The sequence below is a fragment of the Capricornis sumatraensis genome, chromosome 5 (assembly GCF_032405125.1).
Source record: "Capricornis sumatraensis isolate serow.1 chromosome 5, serow.2, whole genome shotgun sequence".
Classification (NCBI taxonomy): domain Eukaryota; kingdom Metazoa; phylum Chordata; class Mammalia; order Artiodactyla; family Bovidae; genus Capricornis; species Capricornis sumatraensis.
This window is the reverse complement of record NC_091073.1, coordinates 49,185,624-49,210,716: the sequence shown is the minus strand read 5'-3', so window position 1 is coordinate 49,210,716 and position 25,093 is coordinate 49,185,624. Positions and strand designations below refer to the sequence as shown.

The 25,093-nt window shown below is 38.8% G+C and overlaps 1 protein-coding gene across 1 annotated transcript in view; it reads left to right on the top strand.

The window, feature by feature from the left end:
* Nucleotides 1-25,093, top strand: part of FBXL13 (F-box and leucine rich repeat protein 13) — a 215,452-nt gene that overhangs the window by 12,747 nt on the left and 177,612 nt on the right. Inside the window, exons 2-7 of the mRNA XM_068972394.1 lie at nucleotides 4,566-4,669; nucleotides 5,129-5,219; nucleotides 16,241-16,308; nucleotides 17,118-17,272; nucleotides 18,602-18,711; nucleotides 20,709-20,873. Coding sequence (XP_068828495.1) covers nucleotides 4,566-4,669; nucleotides 5,129-5,219; nucleotides 16,241-16,308; nucleotides 17,118-17,272; nucleotides 18,602-18,711; nucleotides 20,709-20,873 — 693 coding nt within the window. The remainder of the gene's footprint in view (nucleotides 1-4,565; nucleotides 4,670-5,128; nucleotides 5,220-16,240; nucleotides 16,309-17,117; nucleotides 17,273-18,601; nucleotides 18,712-20,708; nucleotides 20,874-25,093) is intronic.

The following is a 25,093-nucleotide window of genomic DNA, read 5'->3' as shown; positions in this document are numbered from 1 at the left end:
CAGGAGTTAAACCCAGTGGACTCCATTCATTGCATTATCTTGCTTCTTAAAAGGTGGGTAGTAGTGTAAAGGAGTAGAAACAATTGTCCTGGATAAACTCCCATTTGTCCTCAGTACCCAGACATTTTTCAGAATATCTGAGAAATATTCTGGACTGAGATTAGGGAAGCAGAGCCAAAAGAAAGTGGAGTGTTGCACAACTGCTTTGTGATTTTATAAACCTGAAGAATACAACTAAATCATGGTGTTTTTTTGTCCTTGACCATGTAAGTTTTTACTAAGAAGACTAGCAAAAACAAAGCCCTACTCATTGTTTTTCAGAATCAAACATTCATCTTGCAGGCATGTTTGCATATTTTGTCTCTGCTTATAAAAACCAAGTTAATGGTTTTACAGTTTTTATTTTCACTGAGCAGAAAAAAAATCTGTTGATTCACTAACAGATAAGCATAAGAAATATGCTTTCTTATTTATATGGAGCTATGCACTATTCACACATTACTATGTGGAATCTCAGATTTTTATTTTGCCCAATGGGAAACTATAAACAATGAGACTGCTTATGTAAAAAGTGAACACTTGAAGCATGCTAGCTCTACATGACTTTGTTAGCAATCCAGAGACTTACCCTTTCAACTTCATTTGATTTCTGCAGGATAACTTTTCAGGAAAAGTAGTTTTCTGATCTGTGGAGCTTGGAAATATAAAGAAGTAAGCAACTTCTCATATTTATTAATCAGATGCCAGTATCCTTAATAATTTATTTTAAAGGTGATCTCCAGTAAGGCACTAGTGTGATAAGAATCAGCTGGGGAGATAATCAAAATGCAGGTTCCTATGTCTCATCCTCTGAGACCAGGTCACTTCCCAGGTTATGCTGATGCAGATGTCCTCTGGGTACCAGACCAGGATGAAGGGGAGGATGTGGATCAGGGAGTGGAGGAGGTCAGTACTCTAGTGATCAAGGCACAGAAGTGCTAGAATGCAGATGGGCTTTTCATCAGGGCTATTTAGGGAGCTGGCTGAATTCTTGTTATTGTTGTGGTTTAGTTGCTAAGTCGTGTCTGATTCTTTTGCAACCTCATGGACTGTAGCCTGCCAGGCTCTGAAGTCTAGCCTCCAGGTAACAACTTCAATTAGAAGGCTATTCAAATCCAGCTTGCCGTCTTTGGTGAAAACACTGATCTCCTCTGTCACAATATTCTTTAGGTTTGAAGGAGAAGAAAATTAGTCTGTAGATGGCTGAGTGCTCACTGTAAGCACCTGGGGTGGGGCTAGGTCAGGAGGCAGAGGTGGGGAGGGAGAGACATGGAGGGCTTACCACAGTCCTAAAGGCTAGGCTCCCAACTTGCAGGCTGCACACTAAGAGGGGGACATGGAATTACTGAAGGGGGAAAATGTGTTGTGCGGGTTCTATCAAGAGAGATGACCCTCTTCTTATTTGAAGGAATACTGTGAGAACAGCTGAGGATCTAATACAGGACCCCAGGCTTGCATCTGTTGACTTGGCCCGTGGAGGTGGGAAGAACTGTGCATGACTGGAAGGTGGAATTATTTTGTTCATAAGAGAAAAGAGCAGGAAAAAATCCAGCAAGAGTAGGTCTTATGTGGAATAAGCACCAAAGAGAGTGCCTCCATCACTACAGACACACACAGACACACACACAGACACACACACACACACACACACACACACACACACACATACATACACACCCAGAAGACCCACCAGTGAACCAAGAGGCAAAGAGAAATCTCTAAGGATTCCAGGTGGTTTCTGTGAGATGGGTGCTGCAAATCCTTTTCCTCTGTCTCAAATGGAGAGATATTCAATATATGTCTCACCAATACTTTAATAAGAAGTTTCCTCTTTTGGGAGGAACTCATAGAAGAAAATAAGATGGCAGCAGCTTTCTGACGTTCCATATATGTGCCTTAAGGATTATCTTAGATATAATCCAATAAGTCATTTGTTTATCAAGTATATGAACTGTGCTACAGTTTTTCAAATATAACCCTGAAAATGTTGTGAATGATAAAATTTGAGAGCATTTTTAAAAGAATTTTTGGATTCACAGTAAATTTTGATTTTGATGTTGGATTTTCTCAGTCATTTTCATGGCTGACTTTAAAAAGAAGTTCTTCATAGCCAAGACATGGAAGGAGCCCAAATGTCCACCAACAGATAAATGGATAAGGAAGATGCAGTATATACAACGAATGGAAAGCTGCTGCTGCTGCTAAGTCGCTTCAGTCGTGTCCGACTCTGTGCGACCCCATAGACAACAGCCCACCAGGCTCCCCCGTCCCTGGGATTCTCCAGGCAAGAACACTGGGGTGGGTTGCCATTGCCTTCTCTGAATGAAGTGAAGTTGCTCAGTCGTGTCTGACTCTTTGTGACCCCATGGACTCTAGACTACCAGGCTCCTCGGCATGGGATTTTCCAGGCAAGAATACTGGAGTGGGTTGCCCATTTCCTTTTCCAGGGGATCTTTCCGACCCAGGGATTGAACCCGGGTCTCCCGCATTGTAGGCAGATGCTTTACTGTCTGAGCTACCAGGAAAGCCCAAGTGGAAAGTTACTTGGTCATAAAAAAGAATGAAATAATGCCATTTGCAGCAACATGGATGGATCTGGATATTATCATGCTAAGTGAAGTAAACCAGAAAGAGAAATACAAATGCCAAATGATATCACTTATATGAAATCTAAAATATGATACAAATGAACTTATTTACAAAATAGAAACAGACTCACAGTCATAGAAAACAGTTACCAGAGGAAAAAGGAAAAGTTCAGTTCAGTTCATTTCAGTTCAGTCACTCAGTCGTGTCTGACTCTTTGCGACCCCATGAATCGCAGCATGCCAGGCCTCCCTGTTCATCACCATCTCCTGGAGCTCACTCAGACTCACGTCCATCAAGTCCATGATGCCATCCAGCTATCTCATCCTGGGTTGTCCCCTTCTCCTCCTGCCCCCAATCCCTCCCAGCATCAGAGTCTTTTCCAATGAGTCAACTCTTCGCATGAGGTGGCCAAAGTACTGGAGCTTCAGCTTTAGCATCATTCCTTCCAAAGAAATCCCAGGGCTGATCTCCTTCAGAATGGACTGGTTGGATCTCCTTGCAGTCCAAGGGACTCTCAAGAGTCTTCTCCAACACCACAGTTCAAACGCGTCAATTCTTCGGCCCTCAGTCTTCTTCACAGTCCAACTCTCACATCCATACATGACCACAGGAAAAACCATAGCCTTGACTAGATGGACCTTAGTCGGGAAAGTAATGTCTCTGCTTTTGAATATACTGTCTAGGTTGGTCATAACTTTTCTTCCAAGGAGTAAGCGTCTTTTAACTTCATGGCTGCAGTCACCATCTGCAGTGATTTTGGAGCCCAAAAAAATAAAGTCTGACACTGTTTCTACTGTTTCCCCAACTATTTCCCATGAAGTGATGGGACTGGATGCCATGATCTTCATTTTCTGAATGTTGAGCTTTAAGCCAACTTTTTCACTCTCCTCTTTCACTTTCATGAAGGGGAGAGAGACAAATTAGGAGTTTGGGAATATCAGATACAAACTACTATATATAATATAGATAAAGAACAAGGTCCTAATGTATAGCACATGGAATTATCTTCAATATCCTATAATAAACCGTAATGAAAAATTATACATATATATGGACATACGCATGTGTGATTGCTAAGTCACTTCAGTCATGTCTAACTCTGTGCGACTCTATAGACTGTAGACTGTCAGGCTCTTCTGTCCATGGGATTCTCCAGATGAAAATACTGGAGTGAGTTTCCATGCCCTCCTCCAGGAGACCTTCCCCACCCAGGAACTGAGCTCACGATGTCTCCTGCATCTGCTGCATTGCAGGTGGTTTCTTTACCACTGAGCCACTGGGAAGCCCATATGTGTGTGTGTGTGTGTGTGTGTCTGCCTGAAACATGGGAGACCTGGGTTCAGTCTGTGGGTTGGGAAGATCCCCTGGAGGAGGGCATGGCAACCCACTCCAGTATTCTTGCCTGGAGAATCCCCATGGACAGAGGAGCCTGGTGGGCTACAGTCCATGAGGTCGCAAAGAGTCAGACACGACTGAGCAACTAAGCACAGCACAGCATATGTATGTGTGTGTGTATAAATATATATATATATATATATAGCATTTTGCTGTACACCATAAACTAATATAACATTGTAAATCAACTATACATCAATAAAAAAGGGTTCTTCATATTTAAAATTGGTAGAAACCATTGATCTATGGTAATCACAACTGTGTCTTCAATTGGACTGTAAAGTACTTCTCAAGTAATGGAAAATTCTGTGCAATGACTCTGTTGCCATTTACAATGGCTTTTTTTAAAGAGTAAAGGTAAACTGCATTTTGTTCTGGTCACTTGGTAGCACTGAATAAATATAGAGGGCGTATCTATAAGGCACATTTACTTAAAAAACTGTCACATTATTTGACTTTGTAATTGACTGAACAGAAAGTCTATCTGTTGCTTAGGAAGAACTTGCAGATCCAGACACACTGATTCTACTTTATTTCCCCAGGCTCTGTTATGTGGTCTACTGGTTACATGTCCTGAGGATCCTCTGAGGTATTTAGAGGAAATGATCATTGGAATAATGGAAAATGGTCTTGGAACTCTACTCTGGTGAGTAGTATTTTGATTAATGGTAGGGAGATATTTTATTTTGAAGATAAAACACTCATTGTATAGTATCCAAAAAGGTCTTACTAATGAATGTTTCCAATCTTAAGATTATTAAAGAATCTTTGCATGGGCTTTTAAATCCCCTAAACTTCAATAGTAACAATTTCTCCACTGGTTCCTAACTCAGAAACATACCACACTGTTATCAAGAACATGTGCTCACAGGGCAGTTTGTTTCAACTTGAGGATGAGGACAGAGGCATGCCTTCTTGGGGAGCTCAGCAGAATTGTGAGGGGGAGTAATTTGAAAAAGTTCTCCAGGAGATTCTGACATGTTTAGCCCAAGGGGAAGTGTTTTTCCTTCCCTTCCCCTCCACTGTTAAAATCACAGATTTAATTATGGAACTAACAATTATGAAATGAAATGATTTTTTACTACATCTTATGATTTTTTTAAAGGGATATGTGCATTGATCCATTAATGAAACCAAAAATTCGGAGACTGTCTGAAACTTACCTGGAACAACTTTTTGGACTGGATGATCAGCTGGTAAGTATTATTAACGAAACATTCTACGCTATGTCTTACGTTTGGATGGAAACTCTTAAATAGATTTTAGATTTCAAATTGTTTTTGAAACTGAGGACACTCAGGAAAGTGAAGGAACATTTCATACATATATACAAACACACACACAAAGCAACACTCATAGTAACCTCCCCAGACTTCCAAGAAGCATTTGGATAGGCAGTTATTATTCATCTTTCTGATAAAATCTTCCCATTAAATTTCCCCCTTTTTCCTTCTGCCCGTCTCTTGCATCTTTACAATGGTTAAAAAAAAATAGCGTTATGGAAAGCTTTAAAGGAGGATAGTTTCTTTCCATTCTAATCTACTTCCTCTGTATTCCATTCTCCTCCATTTTCTTTGCTGTCTGTCCAGGAATTATGCTACAAAGATATGGCTGAAACATTCATAAGAACCTAACTTAAAAGCCAGACCAACTTAATGAGAGGAACAACCAGCTCCAACAGTTGGTTTTGATCCTGTAAAGAGGGCAAGGAAGTACTGCAGGATATGGAGACTTTTAGAACAAAGACTGTGTAACTGAGAGAAGCTAAAATAACAAAAGGCATGTAGAGAGAGAAACAGCAACACGAATTAGGTGTGTGATATCCCTAGATCCCTCACCAGTGTCTCGGTGAGGGTAGGCAGGGCTAGCTGCTGGTGAAGCCAGGCATTGAAAAGCGGAATCAAAGTCATGGTCACAGTGAGTGCTGAGAGCCGGGAACGAACTGAAGAGTCATTTAGAAGGATGGGTGGAGGGGCCTCCCTGTTGGCTCAGTGGTAAAGAATCCACCCACCAACACAAGAGACTCAAGTTTGATCCCTGATCCAGGAAGATCCCACATGCCTCAGAGTGACTCAGCCCACTGGCCACAACTACTGAGCCTGTGCTCTAGAGCTGGGGAACCACAACTATTGAGCCCACAGGCTGCAACTGTTGAAGCTCAGTGCCCTCGAGCCTGTGCCCCACAACAAAAGAAACCACTGCAGTAAGAAGCCTGTGCAGTGCAGAGTAGCCCCTGCTCGCTGCAACTAGAGAAAAGCCCGAGCAGCAACAAAGACCCAGCACAGCCAGAAATAAAGTGTTAGTCGCTCAGTCGTGTCTGACTCTTTGCATCATGGACTGTAGCCTGCGAAGCTCCTCTGTCCATGGAATTCTCCAGGCAAGAATACTGGAGTGGGTTGCCATTCCCTTCTCTAGAGGATCTTCCCCACCCAGGGATCGAACCCGTGTCTCTTGCATCTCCTACACTGCGGGTGTATTCTTTACCACTGAGCCACCAGGGCAAACAAATAAATTTAAAAACTTGTTTTTAAAAAAAGAAGAAGAAGAAGAGTAACATTGGATCTTAACCAGTGTCTGCAACAGAGAGATAGAAATAGAGGGATGGGATATTTCTGTCAAGCCTGGGATGATTCTGAGGCACCAGTACACCAGGAAGAACCACTTGTTTGATCATAGATGATCTGCATCATGATATGTGAGTCTCAATGACTTTATCAAGCACAGAATTTTGATCCACTACAGAGGACAGACATCTGCAAAGTGTGTTCTTGGAGGTGTTCTGGGGCAACCTCAGGAGCTGGAGAGGGAAGATCCAGGGGATGACATTCTTGGTCCTCTCCTCCTCACCCCTTATCCTCTAGAACAGTCCTGCATTGAGAATAACGTCACATGAAAAAAGCTTGAAAAACCACTGCTCTAAGATACTAAAATTGTTATAAACCACCGATCTAGAAGGGTAAACATTGTCAATATTTTGAAACTGACCTCATAAAACACAATCAGATTGTGTCCAATGTCTAGCTAGAAGCCTATAGAGAATCTTTAAAAGTTTGCACAGAATTCTAAGAGATACTGTAGCTACTTCAAATCTGAAGTTTCACTTGAAAAGAAATTTTCAGAGCTATTTCATGACATTAAAAGTACAAAATATTGGCACAGATCCAGATTTAGAATGGGATATGAAAATTCACCAAGGCATAGAAACAATGCCCACTTCATAAGTCAGAAAAAATAGAAACTAGGTATAACTTTGCAAACTGTAAATCTGTGTTGTTCAGTTGCTAAGTCGTGTCTGACTCTTTGCAACCCCATGGACTAGCATACCAGGCTCCCTTGTACTTCACTATCTCCTGGAGTTTGCTCAGATTTATGTCCCTTGAGTTGGTGATACTGTCTAACTGTCTTATCCTCCACCACCCTCTTCTCCTTTTGCCTTCAATCTTTCCCAGCATCAGAGTCTTTTCCAATGAATTGACTTCACAACAAGTGGCCAAAGTATTGGAGCTTCAGCTTCAGCATCAGTCCTTCCAATGAATATTCCAGGTTGATTTCCTTTAGGAATAACCGGTTTGATCTCCTTGTAGCCCAAGGGACTCTCAAGAGTCTTCTCCAGTCCCACAATTCACAAGCATCAATTCTTTGGCACTCAGCCTTCTTTATGGTCCAACTTACACATCCATACATGACTACTGGAAAAAACAGAGCTTTGACTACACAGACCTTTGTTGGTAAACTGATGTCTCTGCTTTTTAACACATTGTCTTGATTTGTTGTAGGTTTCTTTCCAAGGAGCAAGCGTCTTTTAATTTCATGGCTGTAGTCGCCATATGCAATGATTGCTTCCCTGGTGGCTCAGTGGTAAAGAATCTGCCTGCAATGCAAAAGGCACATACAGGAGACTGAAGTTTGATCCCTGGGTCGGGAAGAGCCCCTGGAGAAGGAAATGGCAACCCACTCCAGTATTCTTGCCTGAAAATTCCATGGCCAGAGAAGCCTGGCAGGCTACAGTCCATGAGGTCACAAAAGAGTCAGCCACAACTGAACAACTAAACAATCCCAAGGCATTTTAAATTATAGCACACCAAATAAACATTAGTTGTGTTCCCCCTTCATTTTTCTTTCCTATAGTTATAACTGCTAGTCAGAGAGATTTTAAGGTTTTGATAAAAATGTTTTCTAGATCACAAACAATCGCAATTTTTCTCGTTCATAATTAAGAGTGCTTTGCATGGTTTCAGCATTTTTTTATGGTGCAGTCATTATCATGGCTTCACACTACACAGTCTTGCACAGCAAAGACAGCCTGTTTACATGCCCATTTTAATAATAAGCATTTGCTTGTTATTCTTTGCCAAGAGAAGAATGAATACAAGAAACCATAAGCCAAACAATTATAAAAAGACAGAGAAATTGTTCTCATAACAGTAGATAGACAGTTCAACTGTGTGTTCCAAGATGAAAGAATTGTCTATTGTTAAGAAGGAAAAATAACTTCACAGACTTGATTCTCATTTCTTAGGAAATGAAATCTCTAGATGAAATCTCAAGAAGAAAAGGCATTTATAGCATTAAAACATTTTTATTATAGAAAAAACTTACACATAATTCAAAAGTGAGAATATATAATAATCCCCTCATTCAGCTTAAACAATAATCAATATTTTGCCAATTTTCTTAATTATTCTCCTCTCCACCTTTGGTTGGGAGTATTAGAAAGTAAATCTCAGGAGTTGTATTACTTTTACTGGTAAATACTTCGCTGTGCATCTTTAACAAGAAACTGCATTTTTAGAGAATATTGTACTCAGTCACTCAGTCATATCCAACCCAATGGACTGGAGCCTACCACGCTCTTCTGTCCCTGGGATTTCACAGGCAAGAATACCAGAGAGGGCTGCCATTGCCTACTCCAGGGGATGGGACACCACTGAGCAACGGAACAGCAACCATGACAGCTCAAGGGGATCTTCTCTGGGATGGAATCCGCGCCTCCCGCACTGGCACGCAGATTCCTCCCCACTGCACCACCTGGAAAGCCCTGATAGAGGACACAGCACAGTGCAAACGTCCACGAAATGTATGAAATGAGCAGTAGCTCCTGAATGTCATCTAGTACTGACTGCATTCAGATATATGTATAGACTCCATATTCAGTGCATATTTGGGTTTCCCAAATTGCCTCAAAAATGCCTTTTTACATATGGCTCTGTTAAGTTGAAATCCATACAGGGTCCACATATTCTACTTGGTTGTTGCATATTAATATCTAATATATCTAGTAATCTGCAATAGTTCTTTCTTCTTTTTTCCCCATGCCACTAATTTATTGAAGAAAACAGATCATCTATCATGTAAAAGGTCCCACATTCTCATTTCCTCCGATTCTTTTCATTTGTTCTGTTTCTTGTATTTCCTGCAAGTCTGAAGGTAGATCTACAACCTTGATATTCAGGTTTGTTTTTCCTCTTGTTCTCTGGTGACAAGAATACTGCAGAGCGGATGTTGGGTTCCTTCTAGTGCATTGTATCAGGAGGCACCCATGGTCTGCTTGACCCACTTTTAATGAATCTGGATTCCTACAGACATTAACTAACTGGTTATAAGTTTCATCCTACAATACCTATATAATGGTTTCAAAATAACTATACAAGAGGACCACTAACCATAGAACTATGGAAAGCAGTTAAAGAAAATTACTCAGTTCTTTTTGCCTTTAAGATGTATGTATCCTACCTGGTATTTTCATTAAAATAATACTTTTTTGTTATTTAAAATAATAATTGTTTATGTTGATGGTCATCTTTTCTTTCTTTGCTATAATTATGCTTTTTTAATTATTTCTAACATTACACCATGGCAAAATCAAAGCAATAACATGAGGAGTATTCAGAGAAGTACTGCTTCCTTTCCAGCCTCTTTATCTACTTATTCCATCCCTTTCTCTGCTGCTGCTGCTGCTGCTGCTGCTAAGTCACTTCAGTCCTGTCTGACTCTGTGCAACCCCAGAGACGGCAGCCCACCAGGCTCCCCCGTCCCTGGGATTCTCCAGGCAAGAACACTGGAGTGGGTTGCCATTTCCTTCTCCAATGCATGAAAGTGAAAAGGGAAAGGGAAGTCGCTCAGTTGTGTCCGACTCTTTGCGACCCCATGGACTGCAGCCCACTAGGCTCCTCCATCCATGGGATTTTCCAGGAGAGAGTACTGGAGTGGGGTGCCGTCGCCTTCTCCTCCCTTTCTCTAGGTAACCAATTTTAGTAGCTTTTAGTGTATCTCCCCATTGTTATTTTTGAAAAAAAATGTGAGCAAATACACTGTATCCTCCTTCCCTTTTACTTCTTACACTGAAGTATCAGACTGCATATAGCCTTCTATTCTTGCTGGCAGAGAGAGCACTTTGTTACCAAACTTTAAATGAAAGATACAGACTTAAAAAAAAATCTTACTGATACAACAAACAAAGCTAAACTATGAAAAAGAAATTTGGGGTTTTAGTACTTTGGGAGAAGCAGACAGACCTTGTTCCCCAAACAAGATAACCATATCCTATAACCTTGCTGGTTTACAAAAGTATTCATTTTCTTGTGAGAGTGGGTAGATTACTATTTCCTGAGCAGGCATGAAGATAAGTGTCTCTGTTATCTGGAAGGAATGAAAATTTAAAAAGTATAAAAATAATGAAGATATGCAGATATGTATATGAAGATATGGAGATATCTTTAATGGCGGAAAGTGAAAAGGAACTAAAGAGAGCCTGTTGATAAGGGTGAAAGAGGAGAGTGAAAAAGCTGGCTTAAAACTCAACATTCAAAAAACAAAGATCATGGCATCCGGTCCTATCACTTCATGGTAAATAGATAAGAAAACTATGGAAACTGTGTCAGATTTCATTTTCTTGGGCTCCAAAATCAATGCAGACAGTAACCGCAGCGACAAAATTAAAAGATGTTTGCTCCTTAGAATAATAGCTATGACAAACATAGACAGTGTATTAAAAAGCAGAGACATCACTTTGCCAACAAAGGTCCTCATACTCAAAGCTATGGTTTTTTCAGTAGTCATGTATGGATGTGAGAGTTGGATCATAAAGAAGGCTGAACATCAAAGAATTGATTCTTTCAAACTGTAGTTCTGGAGAAGACTCTTGAGAGTCCTTTGGACTACAGGGAGATCAAACCAGTCACTCCTAAAATAAATCAACCTGAATATTCATTGGAAGTGCTGGTGCTGAAGCTCCGATACTTTGGGCACCTGACGTGAACAACTAACTCATTGTAAAAGACCCTGATGCTGGGAAAGATTGAGGGCAAGAGAAGGGGGCGACAGAGGATGAGGTGATTGGATGGCATCACTGACTCAATGGACATGACTTTGAGCAAACTCAGGGAGATGGTGAGGGACAGGGAAGCCAGGCATGCTGCAGTCCATGGGGTCGAAAAGAGTCGGACATGACTTAGCAATGAACAACAACAACAAATGAAGATACACAACTAGATTCATACTCTTTACTTTAGGATAACTCTAAGTGTAAAGTTAAGTAATAGTAGCTAATGATATGGCGTAATGTATGTTTTTCTGCATTTGAGAGTTCTAAAGCACATCTTTGTAAGGTTTTAATCTCATTTAAGTTGTTTCAAGGAGTTTCAGTTCAGTTCAGTCGCTCAGTCGTGTCCGACTCTTTGCAACCCCATGAACGGGAGCACACCAGGCCTCCCTGTCCATCACCAACTCCCAGAGTCTTCCCAAACCTATGCCCATTGAGTCGGTGATGCCATTCAAGGAGTTTACCTAATAAAATTTGCAATAGACATTTACATGTTTAACAAAAATGGCTTTTTCCAAGTGGTACTGAATTGAAGCGAAGTGAAGTGAAGTCGCTTAGTCATGTCCGACTCTTTGCGACCCCATGGACTGTAGCCTACCAGGCTCCTCCCTCCATTGGATTCTCCAGGCAAGAGTACTATAGCTCTAAAATACAAAGAGTAGTCACTGTTTCCCTCCATGTACAAAAGCCCCTTGAGCATTAAATAGTCTTTAATAATATTGAGGTCAAAAAATAAAACTACTCACCATGAGAAATCTAACATTTTATGCCATGATACCTATGTTAGACCACGCTCACTTCTTCATTAAAGGCAGAGTTTCTTTTTTTTTTTTTTACTATTATTGTTTTTTCTATTAACTTTTATAGCCTATGAAAAATAAATATTTTAGAACTGGGAGGGATTTAAATTAATTCACTCTACCCTGTCTTGGTTTGTTCAGGATGCTATAATGAAAATATCATAGACAGGGTGATTATAAACAAGAGAAATTTATTTCTAACAGTTCTGGAGGCTGGGAAGTCCAAGATCAAGGTGCTGGTAGATTTGATGTCTTGAGAGCCTGCTTCCTGGTTGATATACTGCCATCTTCTTGTTATAATCTTACATGGCAGAAGGGGAGACTGAACTCTCTGGGGTCTCTTCTCTAAAGACACACTTCTTATTCATGAGAACCCCACCCTTAACCTAATCATCTCCAAAAAGCCCCACCTCTAAATACCATCCATTACACTGGGGATTAGGTTTCAGCATATGAATTCTGGAGAACATAAACACTCAATCATGTGAAATGCCAGGCTGGTTGAATCCCAGCCTGGAATCAAGATTGCAGGGAGAAATATCAACAACCCAGATATGCAGATGATACCACTCTAATGACAGAAAGTGAAGAGAACTAAAGAACCTCTTGATAAGGGTGAAAGAGAAGAGTCCATATAGTCAAAGCTATGGTTTTTCCAGTAGTCATGCTGACGTGAGAGTTGGACCATAAAGAAAGCTGAGCAATGAAGAATTGATGCTTTTGAACTGTGGTGCTGGAGAAGACTCTTGAAGAGTCCTAGACTCCAAGGAGATCAAACCAGTCATTCCTAAAGAAAATCAACCCTGAATATTCATTGGAAGGATTGATGCTGACACTGAGGCTCCAATACTTTGGCCATCTGGGGTGATGAACTGACTCATTGGAAAAGACCTGATGCTGGGAAAGATTGAAAGCAAAAAGAAAAGAGGGCAAGATGGTGGGATAGCATCACTGACTCAATGGACATGAATTTGAGCAAACTCTGAGAGATAGTGAGGGACAGAGAAGCCTAGTGTGCTGCTAGTGGTAAAGAACCTGCCTGTCAGTGCAGGAGACATAAGAGACAGGGGTTCGATCCCTGGTTTGGGAAGATCTCCTGGAGGAGGGCATGGCAAGCCACTCCAGTATTCTTGCCTGGATAGTCCCATGGACAGAGGAGCCTGGCGGGCTACAGCGGATGGGGTCACAAAGAGCCAGACTCAACTGAGGTGACTGAGCACACACACAAATAAAGTAAGTGTCTTGCAAAGTTTAAAACTAATGGGACCAATCGCTACTGACATTAAACAGCCATGAATTTGGTATGTTTGTAAGCTAGAATTAGTGATTTGCAGTGGCATTTCATTATCCTTTCATTTATTTCAAAATTTCCCCATAAAATTAATTGATTAATTAAAAAAAAATTTCCCCAGCTCTCAGCAACCTGGGATACAAGTAAGAGTGCTGATTTGATGTTGTTGTTTAGCCATTAAGTCATGTCTGACTCTTTTTGCAACTGCATGGACTGTAGCCCACCAGGCTCCTCTGTCTATGGGATTTACCAGGCAAGAATATTGGAGTGGGTTGCTATTTCCTTCTCCAGGGGATCTTCCCAACCCAGGGATAAAACCCATGTGTGCACTACTGAGCCACCAGGGAAGTTCATCATCTCATTGCTAACAGTATTGATATGCCAAATTTCTCTGCTTCCAGCCCCTATCTGGGTAACACAGAGGTTGGTTTTTCCTTAAAATTCCAATCAGTTGCTCCTGGGAATCCCAAAGCTGTTCTGTGTAAATTCAAGAATTCCAAGATTGTTTCTGTCCCAAACCTGTGAAACCATCTACGGGTGGAGTCATAGTGCTGCTATTCTTGACTTCCTAAGAGCTTTGATGTCTAACTTGAGGTGGGGCTTCAGGCTCCTTTAGCCACAAATCTTTCTGATGCCAAAATAGCACTCCTTTCACTGGATTCCTTGCCCTACTCAAACCATACCTGGTGGTCACACTGTTCAAAAGAGATAACTTTTATAACTTTTCTGAAGATGTCTAGTAAGTCAAACCTGTACTTCAAGACTAAGGCCACATTTGTTTACATGCCCAAATAGTACCACGATGTAGCAAGAACTTAAAACCTTCCATTCATTTTCCCACCAGTTTTGAAATAAAGCACTTCTTGATAAAACTTTATTTTGAGGGTCTGCGTTATTTCAAAACCTGGCATAATGTAAGACTTTGGTAGGTAATACTTTTATATCACATGATTTCCAACTTTCAAAATTTAAAGTCACATGAAATTTGATGGCACTGTGCTGTGTGTGCTGTACAGAAGTGGGGGAAATGCCTTTCCTTATTTTGTGTTGTACACCCCAGAAGAGCAAGTTTTTGGATTTTGCTGTAGTCTTTTCCTCCATATGGTTCAGACCCACAATCCATGGGGCTGAGACAGATGTCAAGCAGCTCCCCTGCGCCAACCCCAATACTCTTGATTTTACTCCTCTGGATTCCTTTCCCCCAGGAAGATCAGAATTTAGTAAAGAAAGACTTCAATAACTTATGTTCTCCCCTCACCACAGACAATTTACTTGTAATCCCCATTAAAAGCAAGAATTTTCAAATGTCATTGAACATGAGACAGACTATCAGGGGGCACACAGGCCTTTCCTATATGCCTAAAACTGACTTCATGATCAACACGTGCATGCTATATCTATTAACTTATCAAAGCATTTACAGCAATGAGCAAAGGAGAAAAATGCTTGACTTAGAAAAGTAGAATTCTGAATTCTGGGAAGTCGGTATATATTTCAATCAAACTTATCTCTACACTCAATAGATATGACCGTAATAGTCCCTTGGACTGCAAAGAGATGAAACTAGTCAATCCTAAAGGAAATCAACCCTGAATATTCATTGGAAGGACTGATGCTGAAGCTCCAAAACTTTTGTCACCTAATGCAAAGAGCTGACTCACTGGAAAAGACCCTGATGCTGGGAAAGATTGATGGCAACAGGAGAAGGGGGCAGCAGAAGATGAAATGGTTAGATAGCATCACTGACTCACTGGACATGAAACTGAGCAAATTCCAGGAGATCGTGAAGGATAGGGAAGCCTGGCATGCTGCAGTCCATGCAGTTGCAAAGATTTGGCCATGACTTAGCAAGCAAACAACAACAAATGGTAAACAGGTGGCAATAACAACAGAAAACCATCATTTACACTTAACAGTAGCCATGTACCTATAATAAATAGTTAAGAACACAGAGAAGGCACAAACAATTTCAGCAATCCTTGGTGAGCTATTCCCACATTAATGTGTGTTATTGTGAGTAACTGGCAGTGATGCCTGCATCTCTTTCAGTGTATTCCACAGTTTAGGCTTGTAACTTATGTAGCTTTCCTATTCCTGCTTGTTAAATGAGGCATTCCTATATATATTTTCAAACAGAGACTCTCATTTTCTACTTTGTTTTTTCGAGTTTGGTTTCATCCTCAATTTTATCTATTTGTAGTTTAAAGATTTTATTGGAGTATAATTGATTTACAATGTTGTGTTAGTTTCAGGTGCACAGCAAAGTGCATCAGTTATATATATACATATCCACTCCTTTTTAAACTCTTTCCCCGTATAGGCCATTACAGAGCATTAAGTACAGTTCTGTGCTGTACAGTTGGTCCGTATCAGTCATCTATTTTATAGATAGTAGTGTGTATATGTCAGTCCCAGTCCCCCGATTTATCCCCCCCTTATTTTCTACTCTTGAGAAGGTAAAACCATTCAACTTCATAGTGACCAGCCAACCCTGGTCCAACAACTCTATACTCCTATTGATATAATAATGCCATAGTGTTTACCTCAAAATGCTTTAAAGTAAGTACAATATAATAAAATTTTAAGCTGTTTTTTTAACTTGAAAAAAAAATAGTTAGGCAGCACAATAAAATTCCAAAATATATAAATGGCCTATACTTCTAGAAGTCTGTTCCTATCTCCCTAGGCCTAATTCTACTTCCCAGATGCAATCACAGCTCTCATTCTCTTGTATATCTTCCAGAGGTAGCCTGTGCATTCCATTTATTTCTAATGCTTGTTATTTCATGTCTTTCTTTATTTTAGGTGACTCCAGAATTAATGATAAAAGCATGTACTTTTTATACGGGGCATTTACTGAAGACCCATTTTTAGTAAGAACATGAATTTTATATATTATTCCCTCCTCTTTGTGTTCTTATTCTAGAAATTCTCCATATGAAGAACAACTCACTTTTGGCCAGTTATACTGATTTTATCTATTTAATCTTGTTTTCACCATTTTTTATTATATATTTCTTTTATATTTATTCAGCTTTTACTTAGTTACAAGATAGTCTTTGCTTCTTCAAGGTACCAGTTTGTCTTTTTTAAAATAGAACTTCAAAACTGGAATTACAGGTCTATAATCCCCTTATCTGAAATCCTTGGAGACAGACATATTTGGAAATCTAGATTCCCTTTCTTAAAATTTTTTTAGAAAGGAAATCTCTGCACACACTGTGTATTATATAACATCTTCAGTTGTATCTGGGATGGCACATTGGAACCAAACATATCTGAACACGTTAGTATTTCTACAATAAAATGTATTTGTACATTCTTGCTGAGTGAAATGAAGAAATACTATGAACCATTATGTGTCAGATTCTGAGAAGTTTTGATGCAAAATTAGTTTAGGTCAAGTCTAGCTTTGCCTCTAAATAAGTTATGGGAGAAAAAAAAATTTCTATTTCAGAGCTTTGAGGGCTTTACAGATGCAGACAAGGGGAATGCAAGCTGAAAGAAAATGCAAGGACTGACTGTAAATAAAACAATGCAAATAATTTAACAGCTTCTTTGAAGCTGTGATTTTTGAGGAGGTAAAGGAGGCCCAGTATATTACTTCTTCTCTCTCTCAGTTTATTTATTAATGTACTACTGTAACTTCAAAATATTATATTCCTATATTTTCTGCTTATAGCACATGGAGAGAGATAGCAATACCTCCTATAAATGAAGATGAACTTCTGGCTGAAAAAATGGAAGCAGCAATAGTATATGACAATTTCAGACTTAAAAAACATGTATTACATCACTGGCACTCTTATGTGAAAAATAGAAAAGAAAAACTTAGAGGTAAATCCTTATATAGTAACAATTGGTTTTTGTTTTCATGGATCCAAAGTTTCAACAAACTTAATAGTTAAACATAACCTGTACTTGAGAATTTATTGTTTTTATGTCTAGAAAATTGTCATGAAATGTAAAGTCACTAATTTAAAGTATGTAATGAGATTTGTCTCAAAGAGTTTTAGTGTAATAGAAAGCAGGCATATTTTAAATAAAATTCTATATCTATTTGTGTGACATATATACAAGTTTCAATATAAATAGGGAGCTACTATTAACTTTTTTTATAAAATAGAGGGTTGGGATAGATAGGTAGCTGGACAGATAACAAAATTGACTGTTTTTTATAAACAGCTCTTTATTCTTTATATTTTATTTAATGAATTTCTGAGAAAACTTAAAGAAAAATAATTTTCTTTTACTTAAACCCTCGATAGCTGTAATGAGTGGACGGTACATGTATGTGCTTTTCAGAGCAGGAATAGAGAGTCCATCCAGCTAGCTACATATTGATCTGTTTATGGCTGCTGCAAATCAGTAAATCCTTTCCTCTTGATTGGCTCCTGTTGGTACCTCAGAGTGGACTCTGGTGATTTTAACATAAGGGTGGTGGTGGTGGTTTAGTCGCTAAGTCGTATCCGACTCTTGCGACCCCATGGACTATAGCCCGCCAGGCTCCCCTGTCCCTGGGATTTTCCAGGCAAGAACATTGGAGTGGATTGCCATTTCCTTCTCCAGGGAATCTTCCCAACCCAGGAATAGAACCCAGGTCTCCTACATTGCGGGCAGATTCTTTACCGACTAAGCTAGGTAGTGGGTCTCTATTTCCGAGAGGAAGCAATTAGCTATAGTTAAGAATGGTGTCCCCAAGGCCTGCCTTAATCATCCTCCTTCTTGGCCTGGCCCCTGTGTTTGAGCTTTGGACCCCTGCTTAAACATATTAAAAAAAAAAAAAAAAAATATATATATATATATATATATATATATAGCAATCTATTTAATCACAAGGCATTTAAAAGTACTATCTCATGACTCTATTTCTATGAATAAATGTGGAAGTTCTGGTTTTATAAAGAACAGATTTGTTAAAAAGGAAATGCTATATAACTTGACATTTTGTTACGTCTATAATATCTTAATTTATAAGGGCAAAGGTAATGTTTACAAGTTAATGAAGTCTCAGCAGTACTATATTTTGCTGTCAATAGTAATCAATTTCAGATGCAATTAAAATAAAAACTATCAGATGCAGCATTGTTTCATGTTATAAACCTGATAGAATATTAATTATAATACTGTGCAATTATATACAGTAATCTAATGCATTTTCTTCAGATGCACTACTGCGGATACAAAAGATGTTCCACTGCTACAAGATGATAGTTATCCTAAGTAAATGGAGGGATAGAGCAAGACATAAGTTTAAAAAGAGAGAAGATGAGCTGGTATGGCATATTGTAAACTTACTGTTTTTTAGAAACTGAACTTTGCTGTTAACATTGATGCTGTCTCAGATAATAACGCTATGTGTGGAAAACACTAAAGACTCAAATATTATATACTTTTAATGGGGTCCTTGTTCTTTTAATTTAATAATCTAAATGCCTCCTCACTTACCCAAAATATTTCCCAATAAATTTTGCTCTTTCATGTGAAGTTCAACATCAAGGAAACATCTTTTTAACATTTCACTTAAATTTATTGATAAAGACACTAAGAATTTTGTTAAGCAAGTGTTTAGGTGGAAATAAATGTTTAAAGTGGAAGAGAAATGGTTTGATATGATTATAATAGAATAAATGGTAAAGACTAAATTTATTCTTTTCTAGATAAGGTTACATTTCTATCTACTCTTTTCAATATCCAATTTAGTAAATTAAAATCTTAATACTAAATTATCTTTAAAACTACTAAATTTCTACACTTGAATCATTCTTAACTGGGACACCTATTAGAAATTAAAGCAGTCAAAACAGAGGATCCAGGCAAACTCCTTCAAATTTATAATAATAAAAACATCTCTAGTTTGCTTTAGCTATCAGCATAGTAAATTATCATTTAATGTTTTTTTAGAATATTCACAGTAACTACTAGGAACAGATACAGAAACATGCTGGAATTTTTTGTAGTTACATTATTTAGTATGTAATGTTTTACTAATAGTCTGAAATATAAAGTCGGGATAAATAAGAAAGAGAAAACTAGGGAGAAATTAAACCCCGTTTTATGGTTCCTGGTGAAAAGGTAACTGCGTGACCAGGCTGCCGTTTTATATCCCCTTAAACTGAATGTCCCTGAGAGAAGGCAGCACTGTTCTCTTTAACCATTCCCATACACTAAACATGATGTTTTGTAGTAATTGATATAGATATATAAATATGTATGATAGTGTATATTATATATGACAGTAATATTATCCCTAATATGTGAAAGCAGTGAAAGTGAAGTCGCTCAGTCGTGTCCGACTCTTTGCGACCCTATAGACTGTAGTCTACCAGGCTCCTCCATCCATGGGATTTTCCAGGCAAGAGTACTAGAGTAGATATGTATTAAATAGTTAATTGAGTATTTAAAGAAAATGTTTTATTTTAGCTATATGATTTCTTGGCCTAACAGTACTGCTGCACTCACTAGGGTGGAGTGAGGATGGCAGGTGTCTGCTGGGAGGAGAGAGCTACGTGCCAGCTCTCCGCTGTGCACGCTTCCTTAGGCTCTAATATGTACATATATTACGGAAAAATTGTGTGTGTGTATGGGTACAACACTTATTTACCCTTCAGGGTTTTTTCCTTGATTATGCGCTTTTAATGAATGTATTAAAAGTAAAAACGGGGATTTACTGTAATGATACATCAGGCAATTCTCCAAATTCTTTCCTTCTGACTTTTTAAAAGAAAAACATTTATTTATTTATATATATATACACATACATACATATATATATATATACTTTTTTTTTTTTTTCATTTTTGGCCATGCCACACGGTTTCTAGCATCTTAGGTCCCTCAACCAGGGACCTTAAACCCAGGCTCTTGATAGTGAGAGGTTGGAGTCCTAGCCTTTGGACCAAAGAAGTCCCCTGACTCTCCTCTTACAGCTCCAGGGTAACCCTTACCCTTCCATGCCCCAAGTATCAGTTCTGGCATTACCAGAACCTTGACTCTGGGTTTCAGCTTTCTCATTTCTATAAGAGAAGGCTGGACCACATCTTCAAGGTGACTGCCTATGCCAGTATTGTATGACAACTAGTGGAAATGGTCTATAATGCTTTGGTGGTTCAGAGACTATTACATATGCCCTGGACAATGATAATTTATATAATGATGATGATAATAATGTTTAATTGGTGCTGTCATTGTATCAAGCATTGTGCTTTATATGTATCATTTCATTTAGTCCTTACAACAATTGCATGGAATCTGTAAATTATTTTCATGGCAGATGCTAAAGCATGAACTTCAATTACAAAAATTCTCCAAGTTAAAATTCAAAGCAAATTCGAAAGAAGAACACTTTTTTCCTGAACAATTTGTGTCTGAAGACTTTCTTGTAGGTGGGATTCCTGATTTTGACATTTCACAGTTACCCAAAAGAGCAATATTACAGGTTCGTATGAATTCATGTCTTAACTAGTTGTTTTGATAATGTTTTCTTAGACAGTGGTTTTATAAACCTTGTATGAATGATGGAAACCATATTTTGAAGAAAAAATATTTTTTACAACTACCTTTGGGCTATCTCAGCTTTTGGAAGTCATCCGTTTGGATGGCTGTAAATTGTTATAATAATCAAAAAATGGAGAAATTAAAGAAATAGTAAATAATGAAAAAAAATGTCTTTCTTTCCTTCCTCGTTCAAGAACATATTGTCATTTAAGGTACCACAGATTTTACATACTTCACTGCATACCTTTTAATCTCTAATCCCTAATCCTTTAACCTGAATGTTACACCTACACTCTGGAATGTAAGTGGGGCTTGTCATAATGCTACTTTCAGTTAGTTAAATATATTTATGCCTCTCATCTTTCTTTCTTAGATTGTGAGTTCATAAAAACAAGAATCATGTATCTATATCTTATAACTCATTGAATTAATCTCTGAAATATAAACCATAATTCCAACTACTGGTTATATTCTGTCTTATTTTGATAAATATGTAATCCCTATTTTGTGGGACTACCTGATAAATGGTGGAAGAGCTGTAAAATATCACCTTATTCTGGTTAATGGCAGATTTACACTATAAAATCCCATGTATTAAACCTATCTTTCTAACTGTAGAACTGAGCTCAAGTTATTTTGGGGAACAAGATGTATACCTGTATTTATATTTCATCTCGCACTTTACGTATAGTACACAGTCAGAATGAGGACATTTTTGTCCACTGTTTCTTCTTTATAAATTGCCTGTTCACACCTTCTTCGTGTTCAAACTGGAATTCCTATAATTTTCTTACAGTTCATAAGAAAACTCTTTATATACTGGTAGTTTTCACCTTTTGTCTGGAACATATTTGAAATTTTTTCCCCCTACACTTAATGTGCTGTGCTTGGTCACTCAGTCGGGTCAGACTTTGCAGCCCCTGTGGACTGTAGCCTGCCAGGCACCTCTGTCCATGGGGATTCTCCAAGCAAGCATACTGGAGTGCCATGCCCTCCTCCAAGGGATCTTCCCAATCCAGGGGTCGAACCCAGGTCTCCCGCACTGCAGACAGATGCTTTACCATCTGAGCCACCAGGGAAGCCCTTAATACCTACACTTAAGGCTTGCTTTTCACTTTTGCTTTCACTTTTGACCAGAGAAAATTTAAAGCTTTATGTAACAAAATCCATTACTATTGCCCTGATTATTTCTTTTTGTGTCATATTAATATGTCATTCTTAGCTATTTTTCTAAGCCATATCAAACTCCTTCCTACAATTATGTAGCTGGTTTTTCTTTGAACTCCTATATGTTGACTGATCTGAGAAGGCAATGGCACTGCACTCCAGTATTCTTGCCTGGAGAATCCCAGGGACAGAGGAGCCTAGTGGGCTGCTGTCTATGGGGTCGCACAGTCGGACACAACTGAAGCAACTTAGCAGCAGCAACAGCATGTTGACTGCTAAGGTTTATTTACATTGTAAGCACCTGAATTTTCAATTCATTTCAGATTATGCCTTAAAATATTTTTTATCACTTTACATATAATATAAGAACCTAGCAAGAGTATGCTTTCATCTTCCCCTTCCTGTGCTTCATGCTATTGTTTCCATGTACTTTATTTTTATGTATTTAGAAACCCTACATTAGAGTTTATTTTTCGTTTAAACAGTCAGTTATATTTTATCCAATGTGTATTTTTAATGTTTAACAATCTCAAACAGGAAGGTTGCAAGTGCAATACAATGTACCTTTTTTTCTGAACGATTTGAGAGTAAGTTGCTGACATGATAACCTATCACCCCTAAATATTCCTGGAGTTTTCACTATAAACAAGGGCATCCTCTTGAAATCAGCCATCAAAATCCTTGGATCTAATTTGAGTATCCCCAGTTGTCCCGATAATGCAAAAAGATGCAATCCAGAATCACACAGAATAGCTGATTACCATGGCTGTTTGTCTCCTTGAGTCTGCCTTTCTTTAATTTTCATTCCCTTGACATGAAGATCAGGCCAGTTTTATTGTAGAAAATCTCTTATTTTAACTTGTTCTGTTTTCTCCAGAATAGATTCAAGTTCTGAATTTTTATTAGAGATAGCACAGACATTAGGCTGTGCTCTTCTCACTCCATGGTACAGAATCTGGATTTGCCCAGGATTGGTGATTTCACAGGTGATTGCTTGTTTAAGGCGGTGTCTGCTTCTCCACTATTCAACTGCCCTCTTTGAAATGGATATGCATTTTGTGGGGAGGTACTTTACAATTATGTAAATATTCCCGTTCTTCGTCAAACTTTCAGTTTATTTATATCCGTATGACTCATGGTTTTCTATTTTATTCAATGAGATATAATCTGTTACTATCACTATTTATTTTGGTGCTCAAATTCTTCCAGATTCAGAAGTAGGACTCCTTTCAAGTTTCCTTCTGTGTCCCTTTGACATGTAACTATCATCCTCTGAGCACTTCCCTACTTTATAGCACAGCATGATATCACCAGATAGTTGGTACCAAAATCAAATTGATTATATGCAGCCAAAGAAGGAGAAGCTCTATATAGTCAGCAAAAACAAGACCTGGAGCTGACTGTGGCTCAGATCCTGAGCTCCTTACTGCAAAATTCAGACTTGAAGAAAGTAGGGAAAATCACTAGGCCATTCAGGTGTGACCTAAATCAAATCCTTTATGCCTATACAGTAGAAGTAACAAATAGATTCAAGGGATTAGATCTGATAGACTGCCTGAAGAACTGTGGACAGAGGTTCATAACATTGAACAGGAGGTGGTGACCAAAACGATCCCAGAGAAAAAGAAATGCAAGAAGGCAAAATGTTTGTCTGAGAAGGCCTTGCAAATAGCTGAGAAAAGAAGAGCAGCTAAAGGCAAAGATATACCCAACTAAATGCAGAGTTCCAAAGAAATAGCAAGGAGAGATAAGAAAGCCTTCTAAAGTGAACAGTGCAAAAAAAGAGAGGAAAACAATAGAATGGAAAGGCTAGAGATCTCTTCAAGAAAATTAGAGACACCAGGGTAGCTTTTCATGCAAAGGTGCACAATATGGGACAGAAACAGCAATAACCTAACAGAAGCAGAAGAGAATAAGAAGAGGTGGCAAGAATACACAGAAGATCTGTACAAAAAAAATCTTAATGACCTGGCTAACCACGATGGTGGTTATCCTGGAGTGTGAAGTCAAGTGGGCGTTAGGAAGCACTACTAGGCACAAAGCTAGTGGAGGTGATGCAATTCCAGCTAAGCTATTTCAAATCCTAATAGATGAATCTGTTAAAGTGCTGCACTCAGTATGCCAAAAAATTTGGAAAACTCAGCAATGGTCTGGAAAAGATCAGTTTTCATTGCAATGCCAAAGACTGGCAATGCCAAAGAATGCTCATAGTGAAAGTGGAAGTCATTCAGTCGTGTCCAACTCTTTGTGACCCCATGGACTATACAGTCCATGGAATTCTCCATGCCAGAATACTGGATTGAGTAGCCTTTACCTTCTCCAGGGGATCTTCACAACCCAGGGATTGAACCCAGGTAGCCCTCATTGCAGGCAGATTCTTTACAGCTGAGCCACAAGGGAAGCCCAAGAATGCTCAAACTATCATTCAATTGTGCTCATTTCACATGCTAGCAAGGTAATGCTCAAAATCCTTCAAGCTAGGCTTCAACAGTACATAAACTGAGAACTTCCAGGTGTACAAGCTGGATTTAGAAAAGGCAGAGGAACCGGAGATCAAATTGCCAACATCTGCTGGATCACAGAAGAAGCAAGGGAATTTTGAAAAACATTTACTTCTGCTTCATTGACTACGCTAACGCCTTTGACTGTGTGGATCACAACAAAGTGTGGAAAATTCTTAAAGAGATGGGAATACCAGACGATCTTACTGGTCTCCTGAGAAACCTGTGTGTAGGTCAAGAAGCAACAGTTAGACCTGGACATGGAAAAACAGACTGGTTGAAAATTGGGAAAGGAGTATGTTAAGGCTGTATATTCTCACCGTGCTTATTTAACTTATATGCAGAGTACGTCATGGAAAATGCCAGGCTGGATAACTCACAAGCTGAAATCAAGATTGCGTGGAGAAAAGTCAACAACCTCAGATATGCAGATGACACCACCCTAATGGCAGAAGAGGAACAAAAAGCCTCTTGATGATGGTCAAAGAGAAGA